The sequence below is a fragment of the Bidens hawaiensis genome, unplaced genomic scaffold (assembly GCF_021521415.1).
Source record: "Bidens hawaiensis isolate Kalapana, Puna unplaced genomic scaffold, B.hawaiensis_p1.1 tig00041156_1, whole genome shotgun sequence".
Taxonomy (NCBI): Eukaryota; Viridiplantae; Streptophyta; class Magnoliopsida; order Asterales; family Asteraceae; genus Bidens; species Bidens hawaiensis.
The window spans coordinates 52,426-66,175 of record NW_027497277.1 but is presented as its reverse complement, the minus strand read 5'-3'; the positions used below and the strand labels follow the sequence as shown (position 1 = coordinate 66,175).

Genomic DNA, 13,750 nt, shown 5'->3' with positions numbered 1-13,750 from the left:
GAGAACATGGATTCCTCATCGGCGGTCGAGGAGGCGAATTATACAAAAACTTCCGGTGACAAAACCACGACGGCGAAGCGGTGGCTGGCCGGAACGGAGAACGACATCGACGGTGATGAGGAGTGTGACGTGGAGGCATGGGAGACGTTGAACAAGGGTTTCAAGGAGGCTCAGTCAGCGTTGGATCAGAACAGGTTATTGATTCAACAAGTGAACGAGAATCACCAGTCGAAGATACCCGATAACTTGGTGAAGAATGTTGCTTTGATTCAGGAGATTAATGGTAATATCTGAAAGGTGAGTTCGGTTTATTCGAACCTGTCTGTTAATTTCTCCAAATTTGTGCATCAGCGACGGGTTGTGAAGAATGATAAGAATGATAAGGTGGAGATCTCGGATTCCTGAGTTTCGTCGTTCGCCTAGAGTAATAATTTCAATAAAAATGTTTGTGGTTTGGAAACGAGTTTGAATGGTTAATGGTATTGTGAGGTATTTATTTATGTTTTCCCTAAATTAATAAGAAATTGGATATAATAATAATAATAAGTGAATTTGAATCCATTGGGGCATGGGATCAAGTTCTTTTTCTTTTCTTTTTTGGAAGTGGCATTTCGTCGAACACCTTCAGGTATATGTAATTTTTGTAACGTTTTGTAGTGGTTTGAAGTGTTTTGTCTTTGGGCAGTTTGAGGTGCAATCTGTTTTGTCAGGTGATGGTTAATTTGTATGTTGATTGTTTTGATTTTAGTTGTGTGTGGTTGAGCATTGATTTGGCTTGATGTGATGAACAATTGGTGTGCTTGTAGCTGCTTTTGGTTTCCATATGTTGGTATACTATGTCTTTAGAACATACATAGATGGATTAAATAAAAGAATTTAATCTTGATACTTTTTAGTTTTCGATCACTCGCGAATGTGCTATGGCCACTGGTTGATGATATCAGTGACTAATTCGACTTTCTGTGTCTATCTAACATCATTTTGAGTGTTATTTCTATCTTTCATTGATCTGTATTTCAATCCTGTGTGGTGGTATTCAATGTCCTTCCAACTGGACACCTTCTTCTTCTGAGGTTCATAATCATATCACTTATCTGATGGTTACAGTTAAAAGCTCTGATGCATGCTATAGCCATATATAAACATCCGCAACACTTGTAAAATGTAATTTGTATATATCTTACCCTTAATCAACACAGTTTCCGAGATAATCATAATTAGCCAATTGTATCACTATCTCTTTATTCAACAAAATTATTAACATCAAAGTTTTGGCATGGTACCCTTAATCGGGTTATATCCACGGCTGAATTAAAAAATATGTTACTGATTCTGATAGTGGCACGAGCACAACAGTTTGTTGTTGTCCAGAAGGATCATTATTAGAGTTAATGGCTTGTTTGTTTAGATGACACTACTCACTTAAATCCAAGCCTAAAACACCAAAATTTTGATATAGCCCACCCATTTGAGATGTTGCGATGTTGAACTCCCGCCTCTCATATGGCAAGTGGTTCATCGGCCCTAATGCTATTCCCTAGGAAATTTCATTTTAGAAGAAACCAAATTCAATTGATGAAACTGTATAGTTAGGCTTATTTAATAGGCGTGACATTTTGTTTTGTAAATAATATATGGTTTTTTTTTGGCAAATTTTTCTAGTTATTATATATAATGTTTTCAGTATCAAGTATCAACTCTATCAAGTTAGAAAGATTGTTATAAATATCAAGAAAACATCGGTCCCAAATCTGAGGCGGAACATAAGGTGGGCTGATTCTTAGGGGCCTCAAAAAATGATTTGCTAGATGGTAATAGGCAAACTTATTACGTGTATGATGATTATTATCCTAAGTGTTAGTTCCGCATTGTGCATATCAAATAATACTTTGGATTTTTTTTCTGTATAATAAATTGCTTCTCAATTTGTATTTGCTCTATTGTACACTTTAATGAGATTAGTTTAGTTATAACAGTAATGAATTGAGAATGTGCTTTGAGGGAATATGGCAAAGCTTAAATATGAGTGTTGATAGTTATAAGTATTAGTGGTAAGTGTTTTGAATTCATGTTAAAGGTCTTGTGTTCAAATCCAGCTTTTGTTAGCCTTTTTACGTTTAATCTCTTAAATTAAGATACCATGAGTTCACTATATGCAGGTTTTATAGTTTGTAATTGTCTTCTTTGAATTGCGTACAGATCAGTTTCACCTCATAGGATTTTGGTTGTACTTTGTAAATCTTTATTCGGATAATTTAAAGAGAAAACAAGAACATGTGCTAATGTTATAAAAATGTGTTCAATAAATGACCAAAGACTCATGTTTGTAGTTGGAGAACCACCATATTGTCATGCTGAAACAACACCTAGTGAAAGAGTATGTTGGGTAAAAAGCGTTGGCAGTTATCCGGTTGAATCAATAGTGAAATCTTCAACACGAAATCCAACAGCAACTTAATTAGTGTTGATGATTGTGTAACCGATGATTGGCCAAGTTGATGTTGCTGAACAACTACTATAGACAGTAGTTCTTGTCTCTCTTGGTTGTTAATGATGGCAGTTGCCTTTGATGGACCAAGTTGCTAATCATAGTTCTATTGAGGATTAGTTTACTATTGAAGACTAGGTACCAATGATTATTGGTATCTAATGACCGACATATGTGCACCTCACACCTCCTACCTCGTATCGATATTCATTATGATTCCACTTTATTATTTAGTAAATTCATCCAACTTTAAATGCCAAATTGACATTAAAATCAACATTGTTAATGAGTTCTCACAGTTGCCATTTATGCATCAATACCAAACAAATGAGTGTCTTCGATGGAAGAAGACTCATAGGCTCTTTCAATATATTGTTACTGACTGGTTTTCTATGTTTTAAAAACATCGACTTATTTCAAAATATTGTCAGTTTGGTGGGGGAGTATTACCGACGGAAAGTCCCATGCCGATTTGTCGGTAAAAATATGGGATTAGATTTTTAATATAATTATTTCCTGCCTTATCTTTTCATACGATTGTCGATGTGGGCCCATGTTTCCGTTGGTAATCCTTCACGATTCTGCTAGTAATCAAGGGAAAGGTTTCTGATAGATCGTCATCCAGGCTAGGCTTTTCTGGGTTGGTTGGGCCTTTTAATTTAATTTTGTGTGATTTGTCATATTTGAAAACCTAATGTAATTTATTTGTAAGATTTGTAAAATTTGAAGATGTTCGAATATGTTGTTGCTCAATGACTATATGCATAACAATTTGCCGATGCGTGTTTTGTAACTTTTATAAAATAAGATTTATCAAAATGCAACAGATTTTTTTATATCTTGGTCAAAGTTTTAAAATATCTAATTAAATATTTAAATTACTTAAATATTTGAATTTCAAAAGAAAGCAAATCTTGAGTTTTCTAGAAGTAAATAAACATATCTTGATAAAGAGATTTAGCTTTGACATAAATGGGTAGAACACGCTCAGATATCTAACATACAAGATGCTACACCTAAAAAAATTAAGGGGGTGTTTGGTAGAGGGAATTGATGGGTGATAAATGGAATTGGAAAGAATTCTCTTGTTTGTTTATGAAAGAAAGAGGTGAGAAATGGAAATAAACCATTTACATTTCTCTGATTTTGTTTCTCTACAAAAAGCGGAGAATTGGATTTCCAGGTTTCATTTCTCAGCCTCACTCTCTCACGCCTCTCCATGCTCAATCGACTTGCAGCCTGTAATCACCCACAAATCATCTCCAATCCAAGAACCGATCTCAGTTATCATCATCATAATAATAATAACCCGAAACCCTCATTCGTTCTTCATCTTCACCGTACAACACACACACACACACACACACACCATCACCGTAACACACATCCGCCACGTCACCACGCCGATAACCGTCAATTGAATCGAATGCTTCACACTTAATATTATTATTATTATTAATTATTATTAGGTTTCTAAATTCCATTCACGAAAAAACCCTAAGGTACGTTCAATTTCTCTTATTTCTGTATATTACCATCACTGCTAACGATTCAATCGTTATAATAACGAAATTGTTAATAGTTATTGGATATGCTGTGTATTGCTAGTGTAATTCGATTGGAATGTATTTATTATTATTATTATTTAGGTTTGGATGTTGATTTGTATATTTTTTTTATAATTTTTGGTTGGTGTAGGATTGTGTGTTGGTGAGAGGAATGAAATCATTTGACAGGATTGTGAAAGATTATTGTTTTTGGTAGAATGAGAAATGTTGTAAGTGGTATAATTATTAAGAGATATGGCACAGCAACAATCTTCTCGCCTCCAACGGTTGCTGAATTTACTCGAGAGTATCTTTTTATTGCAATCTTTCTTTTCTAGGCTTATTGTTGTTATTATCATTATTATATTGTAAATGCATATTTTGTGGGAAAACGGATGATTTTTAGCAATAAGTTTATAGTTTGGTTTCATAACCGACTTGCCTTTGAATTGTTTAAAAAGTGATTAGGTGCCATGCATGTATGCCTAATCATGCAATATGGGAGTTTAGTTGAAAAATCATTAATATATATAGTTTAGATGGATTTAGAGTGGTGATACTATCTGATGCAGCAGATTGACATAATTAACGGTTGGAACTTGAATGCCACAATTTGGATTTGGTATGAGAGAAGCAGCTTAATCTAGAGTTAGGTTAATATTAGCTTGAAATAAGGTAGAGTGAAAATGTGTACTTTTTCATGTTCATGCTGGCTGCTTGTATTTCTTGACCGTTGTTAAGCTGGCTCGACACAAGCCACACGATTCACTGCAGGTCGCCAGATAGGGGAGATTGCAAAATTACATCCTCAAGATTTAAGCTCTTTGCTACGTAAGGTATGTATTACTGCATTGATTTATTTTAGTATTGTTTTTTAGTTTGGGACATATTATGGCGGTTGTGCATTCAAATTGGTTTGATTATTGCTTAATGCATTTTTCAGGTATCACAATATCTTCATAGCAAAAACTAGGATACCAGAGTTGCGGCGGCTCATGCCATTGGAGCAATTGCTGGATGTTTCAAGCATTTATCTATGACTGATCTCTTTAATCTTGTTGAGACAAAGATGAAGGAGGCTTGCATAAACTGTTCTGTTGAAGAGGTTGTTTTTTGGCCAACATCTCTCCCCAAAATAAGTGCTAGCAATTCATTCCAGAGGTTTTTCTTGGTCCCTTACGTACGCCCATTTTTTGCTCTGTTTCAGCTATTGATCTGACATTTTTTATTGACAGCTTTGAACTCTCTAAAGTGTTGGGACATGGGGCTCTTTTGGCTTCCAGAGGACAGGTACTGTATTTTTTTGAACTTTTAGCTTAGAGTCTTGTGGATATAGTTAATCTTGATATATTGATTATTCTGTTTTAGGAGTATGACCTTGCAAGTGATTCTGGCAGCAACTCGAAAGAAAGACTAGCCAAATAAAGGCAAAACCTAAAGCGGCGGATGGGTGAGTTGTGAATGTGCTATTACCCTTGGCTATATTTGCATCGTGAAATAATTTCTTTATTGAATTGCTTTAAACTTGTATGTCTGATAGCAGGTTTGGATGTGTGTGAGCTGTTTACGGATGTACAAGGTTTGATTGGAGACGAAGATCTTGTGATGCATAAACCTAATCCCGCTGGAAGCAGTGTACCATCTGATTTTTACCTACAAAGACCGGGGCGTAATGTCCAGCAGTTTGTTGTAGATGTGGTTCCTAGTTACAGATCAGAGGGGGAAAGTGCTCGTCAAAGAAACTCCTCAAAACGTAAGTGTTTGGAATGAATACGTGAAGGTATATTCTAAAAAATATATTTTTTAGATTTTAAAATTTTAGTCTAATTTATTTGTAATTGTCTTGTAGTCTCACAAAGGTGCTTTGAATTTTCGTGACAAGTCATTTCCTTTCTATGACAAATTGTGTACCATATTCGGTAAGGAGGTAGAAGCACGGATGCAGATGAGATATATCGAGAGTCTTGCAAAGATATCAAGGAAGTTTTGCTTCGATTTGGGGAGATGATGGGTAAACAACTTAGCAAAGAAGGTATGGAGGCTCGTGAAATCTATGAAAAGGTTAGTGATGAGTTGAAAGCTTTACCAGGTATCACTACGAAAAAACGGTTCAAAGCAGCTCATTTGATTGGTAAAGATGTGGATCTAGGACGTTCTTTTCTTGCGTTGACAATAGAAGAGAAAATTGAGATGGTCGAGTTGTATACCGATGGTTCAACGGGATAGTTATGTATGGTTGAAGTATGTTTTGTATGTGAATTGGTTTTAACTATGGTTGATGTTTTTTGCTTAAAAACTATGTTTTGTATGTGAATTGGTTTGATCAATGCATATTTTGGTTGGAATTTATGCATCTTTTTATATATTTTTTATTTTTTAATAAATATTTGTTATGAAAAAAATACTTGTGCTAATGATAAAGTTGATATAAATTCTCTGTTTATTTTCTATGTACCAAACAAGAGAAATGATTCTCAGCTATATTTCTCTACTGAAATCTCTGTACTACCAAACAGAACAGTCAATTCTCATTCTCCAGACCAATTCCCTTTCTCTGCAATTCCGTTTCTCTATTCCATTTCTCTACAATTCCATTCTCTGTACCAAACACCTCCATGGTTATAAAACTTTGGAAAAGAACTAGGATTATTTAGTTATCTTGTTGGCTTAGAAAGAAGTCCTAATTCCTAGAAAAAGGATTGGAAAAGTGGACAAGACTAAGCACAACGTTCATAACACAACCACCAAAATATGGTGGACCGGGCGTCTACGGACGATAGACCGACCGCCAGAGACCGTGGATGGTTTAGCCACTAGTTCGGATGTTGAGTTGTTGTGCCTATAAATTGAAGCGTTTGCAACCTTTTTTCTTTACCCCTTCTTGCTCTAAACTTTTATATTTACACATTTAATATGTCTCTCTTTAAGATCCTCATATTTAGAATCAATTTGAAGAAAAGAGATCAATAAGAAGACCAAAAAAGAACAAGTTCAAACACCACTTATTCATTCTTGTTTTACTGTGTACTAGTGCGGTTCTGGTGATTTGTTCTTGAGTTGTTCATCATTTATTGATGATGTGATAGGGAATACTATCTTGATATAATGGTATTTGGTTCTCGAGAGTTTTAACACCATCTTATGTTAGGATCTAGGACACACAAACACGAATAATACTGCAAGAGAAAAATAAACGAAGATGAACACGCGAGATTTACGTGGTTCGGTATAGACTGACCTACGTTCACGGGCTGCATCCATGGTATTTTATTATTGCTACTATCTCACTCGTTAAGAATTACAAGTACAAGGATTACAATATATAAAGACTAGTTAGGGTTTCTAGCTTATGGAATAAGATAAGATAAACGGACCATAATAAAAAGATATATGGCCGACCCAAAACCTCCCATGTCTTCTATCTTTATAAACCCATTTATTCAATCTTCAAGCCCAACATCTTAACATAGTGTTGTGAAGATTCAATATCTTTGACAAAATGTGTTGAAATAAATGAACATTGCACTGAATTAGTGAAAATATATTGGTTATCCTACCATTTTAGGGAAACGTTTAGCGCACCGAGACTCGATTGAAGAATTGGGGAGAGGTAGAGTGGATTATTTAACATCTGCTTTAACCTCTATAAATCGATTTTGTCATTTCTATCACTTAAACTCTTTATATGCTTTCATACTTTAATTATAAAAGAGTTTACAAACAAGATTAATATCTTTAAACAAGTTAAAAAGCTTAAATGCGTATTCACCCCCTTCTTGGTTTCTACAATACGTGTGTGTATTTGTGTATGCATATGATGATTTTGTGTATTGATTGTAATAGGGATGAGTACCGTACCGAAAATACCGATTTTGAAAATCATAAATTCTTGGTACTGGTACTGAAAAATCATAAATTCTTGTGTATGCATATGATGATTTTGTGTATTGATCGTAATAGGGATGAGTACCGTACCGAAAATACCGATCCCGAAAATCATAAATTCTTGGTAGCGGTACCGGTTTCTAGCTTAGAAAACAAGATAACATAAACGGGCCCTAATAAAGAGATATATGGCCGACCCCCAAAACCTCCCATATATTCTATCTTTATAAACCCATTTAATCCGTCTTCAAGTAAACCGGACCCAAACCAAACCCAAACCTCCACAAACCCAACATCTTAACATAGTGTTGTGAAGATTCAATATCTTTGACAAAATGTGTTGAAATAAATGAACATTACATTGAATTAGTGAAACATTATATTGGTTATCTCTACCATTTTAGGGAAACATTTAGCGCACCGAGACTCGATTGGAGAATTTGGGAGAGGTCGTAGAGTGGATTATTTAACATCTGCTTTAACCTCTATAAATCGATTTTGTCATTTCTATCACTTAAACTCTTTACATGCTTTCATACTTTAACTATAAAAGAGTTTACAAACAAGATTAATATCTTTAAACAAGTTAAAAAGCTTAAATGCATATTCACCCCCTTCTTGGTTTCTACAATACGTGTGTGTATTTGTGTATACATATGATGATTTTGTGTATTGATCATAATAGGGATGAGTACCGTACCGAAAATACCGATCCTGACCGGTACTGAAATATTTGGTTCGGTACCGGCATTAAAGGTAAAAAAGGGGAAATACAGGTACCGTATCAATCCCGAAACTCAAAACTTTGGTACCGATTCGGTCCCAGCACCGATTCGGTCCGAATTTCCTCATCCCTAGATTGTAATATGACAGAACCAGCCAACATGGATTAACACTCAAATTTCTCAAATGGCATTTGATTCTTTACAATATTTGAATCCATAACATTTTCTAAGCTTTATAACCATTGGGATCTCCTTCTTGCAACGCAAGAGGAAGATGGTAATTGTTAAAAGTTTTTCTAATATATGCTTTTGTTTACTTACAAACAACTTAACCATTTGTAGTAGACCTGAGGGAGTACAAAAGTGTTTTATGTCATGGACTACGAAAAACCCCTTGACTATATGAATCACCATCATCATGTTCATAAACAATGATTGGCTTCTTATTAGACCTTTTCAGCAATAAGTTGTATCATATATGCAAGAGTTTTTCCAGCACTCTTTTAGATATTTGTGCATGTGTCTCAAGAGATGTGTTAAAACCTACCTTGAGAAAAGATAGTCATGAGACCGGTGCTAAAACTAGAACCAAAACAAGATATCATTAGGAGAGTTTATTTTTAGTTATTGTATTTTAATTTTATTTTCTAGTTTTTTACTTATTTACGAATTTGTACCATACTACCATGCATTTTCCATGAAGTATAATTAAATTTCAAATTTATTGTTAATTAGATTTAACTTTAAGTTACTTGTAGCCAAGTCCGTCATACCTTAAAGGTTCTCTATGTAAACGACTAAACCATCACTGATAGTGTACACCCTACCATTAAAAAGTTGTCAACCAATAGAGAAGGCTCGCCTGCCCTAGGAGAATATCCGTCTACCGTCAGTAATCATTCATTTATATATCTGCACTGAGGAAATCAAGTTACCCAAGCATATATTATCGACAAGCCTTCATTGACGGATACTGGATGTTTATGTTATACCTTGTTCCATCTCCAAACTGAACTTCAGTTTATGTTATACTTCGTTCCATGATCAAACTAAACTTTGCAATCAACCCAAAACATGGTTCCATCTTCAACGCCAAAACCAAACATGAATTAAATATTTTTTCTATTGTTAAGTAATATATGACAACCGGTAAAACCAAAAATATTAGGGCTATATGCAAGTATAAGTTATTAAGCGATTAACCAAAAATTTATTCTTAAAGCTTTAGATTTTATTTTATTATTTTTTATTGTTTTTACATTTTAAGCCCAGATGTAGAACTAAAATTATTTCTATAATTGAGCATAAGCCAAATGTAAAAGCAGAAACCGAAAAATTTAAAACTTAAATTAAACCAACTAATTACTTTCAACAACTGAAATTTAAATTTTGGTTCGATTTGAGCCAATATTCGATCTATGACACCATACTACCATAGGTCGACTCATTTTATTAAACAAGTCATGGGTTCCAATTCGATTCAAACCCAAAGAAGATAATGCCCTAACTCGTAGTAATCGATCTTGAGATCAAAAACCTCGTTAATTATTTGACTAGCATGAGGTATGGTGACAATTCCAATTTTTCCTTTTACAATTTTATCAAACATAATTCAAAACCACTATTTTCTATGAAGTATTATATTATAAAACTGAAAACTATGAACCCATAGTTTCGAAGATAAACTTAACCTAAAAAAGAAACAAACCAAAATCGCACATAACCCGGACATATAGAACACTTTTTCATGTGTACAGAATCATTACACGAGAAATATACAAACATTCATGAAAATCATGTTTCGTACAATTAATGTGAAGCATCCACTTGGTTCTTTAGTTTCTACTTTCGTTTCATTTTTTAAATATTATATCTGAAAGCAAATCAAGGGCATCTGATCTGATCCTACACATGTTCAATTATAAAATCAATATGAAACATGATCAAATAATTTATTTTTTTTTAACAGCAACTTTCCTAACTAAATCAACCAAAACCCTTCCTACCAAGAAGGTAGCAAGGGCTGGAACCACAAACAAGCAAGAACAAAAACTAAAACACTAACGATTTTCATCTATTCCAATCTAGACTCAAACTATTCGCCCTATTTTTTATCCATTAGAAACTCAAAACATTTATGTCTCCAAGCATTTTATCAATCTTTACCGGCTTATTTTCGAAGATGAACTTGTTTCGGGTTTCCCATAAACACCAAATAGCAGCCATTACAATAGAATATACCATTTTTCTTTTATGCTCCACCTCTGGAACTTGATTGACAGCCACTAATAGCCCTTGAACGTCTTTGATTTGGGAAGTATGAATGTTACACCACCTACCAATTCTTTGCCACACCACACACGCAACGTAGCATGAAACAAATATATGGTCCGCCGACTCCCCCGCCGCTAAACAATTACAGCATATATCCGGGCCAAAAAGAATCTTCCTTTTTATCAGATTATCACACGTGGGAAGGCTGTTTTGGATAGCTCGCCAGACGATCGCGTTCACTTTCATCGGCACCCAACTATTCCAATCTAGGATATTGTTCGGACATGGTGAATCAACTCTATATAATAATTTCTTCATTGTTGCCACCGAGAACGAATCTAGTGCCTCACCACCCCAAACCCACTTGTCTTCTCCTCCTTTAAACCTGAAATAATATAGTAAATCAAGAATTTCTATCAGTTCATTAACCGCCACTCCGTACATAGGCTGCCTTTCCAATTCTACTTTATCAAGTAATTTCCATCCGTTACTATGCATCGATCAGCCACCACACATGACTTCTTCGCTTCTAACAAGAACAAAGTAGGGAACCGATTTTTCAATCTTCCGTTAGCCATATATCCAACCAGAACCTGACCTTAGACCCATTTCCAACCTGCCCTTTAATAGAATCTGTTAAAGAAACTTGGTATGTTGCCAACGACTTTTCAATCTTGACAATTTTGTCCCATGTACCATTTAACCTTTTGTTGTGGGAAATGATCGGCCACGATCTAGGCGTCTGGTGAATGGACATTATAACCTTTTTCCAAAGGCTATCCTCTTCCACCTTGAATCGCCACCACCATTTTGATAAAAACGCTAAATTAGAATCTTTAAGAGGGCATAAACCCAACCCACCATCTTCCTTGGCCGAGGTTAGTCTTTTCCAAGCCACCCAACACGTTTTCTTCTTTTCCTCGCTTCCTCCCCACAGAAATCTCCTTCTTTTAGCCTCAAGGATCTCTAAAATCTTTACCGGGGCTTGATAAAGGGAGAAGTAGTAGCTTGGAAGGCATTCGAGAACAGCCTTAATCAACGTTATTCGACCGCCCATTGAAAGAGTACAAGCTTTCCACAATGCTAGTCTTTTGTCAAACATATCCACCACATTTTGCCAATTATTAATTTTATTCATATTAGCTCCCACTTTAATTCCAAGATACAAAAACGGCACTTCCCCCGCCTTACAATGAAAAATATCCGCCATCGCTTTGACATTTTGAAAGTTCACTCCTACCCCAAACAAGGTGGTTTTGCTTAGATTTATATTCAGCCCAGACACTAATTTAAACACCCTAAGCAGCCGGCTTAAAGATTGCATATTATTCACCAACCATTCTCCCACCATTAAAGCATCATCAGCAAATAACAAATGAGATATAAGAGGACCTTCATTAGGCATTTGAAAACCTTTAAAGACCCCCTTATTACACCCGTTCTTGAACATAACCGTCAAAGCTTCCATTGCCATAATGAACAAAAATGGGGATATAGGGTCCCCTTGTCGAATGCCTCTCGAGCACTTGAATTCAAACGTTGTTGACCCGTTGACCAAGATGGATGACCGAGCCGAAGAAACAACCCCATAAATCCATTTTTTCCACAAAATAGGAAAACCCATATTAGTCATCACTTCATCCAAAAATTTTCAGTTTAAGTGATCATATGTCTTTTCAAAGTCGACTTTGAGTAACAGCCCCGGTATCTTCTTCTTTTTCCACCATGTTATGATTTCGTTAATTATAAGGGGACCATCCAATATCGATCTGTCGCTTAAGAAAGCTGATTGTGAGTTTGATATCACCGATTTAAGAACACACTTTAATCTATTGGAGAGAATTTTAGAGATTATCTTAGAAATGGCCCCGATAAGATTAATTGGTCTGAAGTCTTGTAGAGAATTCGGACTCGATAACTTGGGAATTAAAGCTATAAATGATGAACAACATCTCTGATCAAGTTCAGCTGATTCATAAAAGAACGTCATCAACTTCCCAAAATCATCCTCAAAAAAATGCCAAAACCTTTTTAAGAATTTGAAGTTGAAATAATTTGAAAAGAAAAAGAAGCAAATGCTAATAATTAAAATAAGGAAATAATGAGGTGGTAGATAACGCATTCAAAGGACTGTACAATCTAAAGTACGGGTTATTATTCTTTGTTAACTTTTTTACTTTTAATTTTTTTATAAACTTATGCACGAATCCATACCCCTTTTACAGGCTGTCTTATTTAAAAGTTATATTCTATAGTCATATAATTTGATAAGTTTACCAATAATAATTATATGCATTTGATTTGTAATACATACTTATGTTAAGTATCAAGAGACAAATGAAAATGTTTTGATGTACAAATATGTTTTAATCTAACTTAACGTATTGAAAACAAGTACTGATAACTTTATTCTGAGTATGTTTTAATCCAACTTAAGGTATTGAAAACGGGTATTGATAACTGTATTCTTGATTGTAAAATAGTATCTCATATGCAACCGTTTATATGTCGGGTGCTCACTACCAACTACTCGTCAAATTGACAAGTTTTCCAGGAAGTGAGAGAATGAGAGATGGACTTGAGCCTTGAGTTGGAAGGTGAGAGATGATGGTACAAGTGGTGAAAGAGGGTGGTGATGGTGCCAAAGTGGAGAAGAAACAAAGACATGTGAAGGATATCGGGACAAAGGCTCTTGATGGAGATCTGATGTGGTAGTCAAGGCTGAAGCGGGAACACTACCCACACCCACCACTATTATGTTGTTAAAACTATCTATTGAGATTCATGTTGCCCATAGCTCGATTTAAACTCACGGGAAAACCTATTTGAAA

The 13,750-nt window shown here is 35.0% G+C and overlaps 1 protein-coding gene and 1 long non-coding RNA gene across 2 annotated transcripts; one reads left to right on the top strand and one right to left on the bottom strand.

The window, feature by feature from the left end:
* The first annotated feature begins 3,946 nt into the window (after nt 1-3,946).
* Nucleotides 3,947-5,043, top strand: LOC143592698 (uncharacterized). Its single transcript, XR_013145963.1, has 4 exons — nt 3,947-3,990; nt 4,187-4,342; nt 4,777-4,871; nt 4,979-5,043. It is a non-coding gene; the product is annotated as an uncharacterized LOC143592698 (long non-coding RNA).
* A 5,720-nt stretch (nt 5,044-10,763) lies between these two features.
* On the bottom strand, nt 10,764-11,417 carry LOC143592691 (uncharacterized). The gene has a single exon (XM_077072555.1). The coding sequence runs from the start codon at nt 11,415-11,417 to the stop codon at nt 10,764-10,766; it is 654 nt and encodes a 217-aa protein (XP_076928670.1).
* Between the last annotated feature and the right edge of the window lie 2,333 nt (nt 11,418-13,750).

Coding starts and splice junctions, on each gene's coding strand:
- LOC143592691 (XM_077072555.1), bottom strand. CDS start 11,417: ATGCATAGTAACGGATGGAAATTACTTGATAAAGTAGAATTGGAAAGG.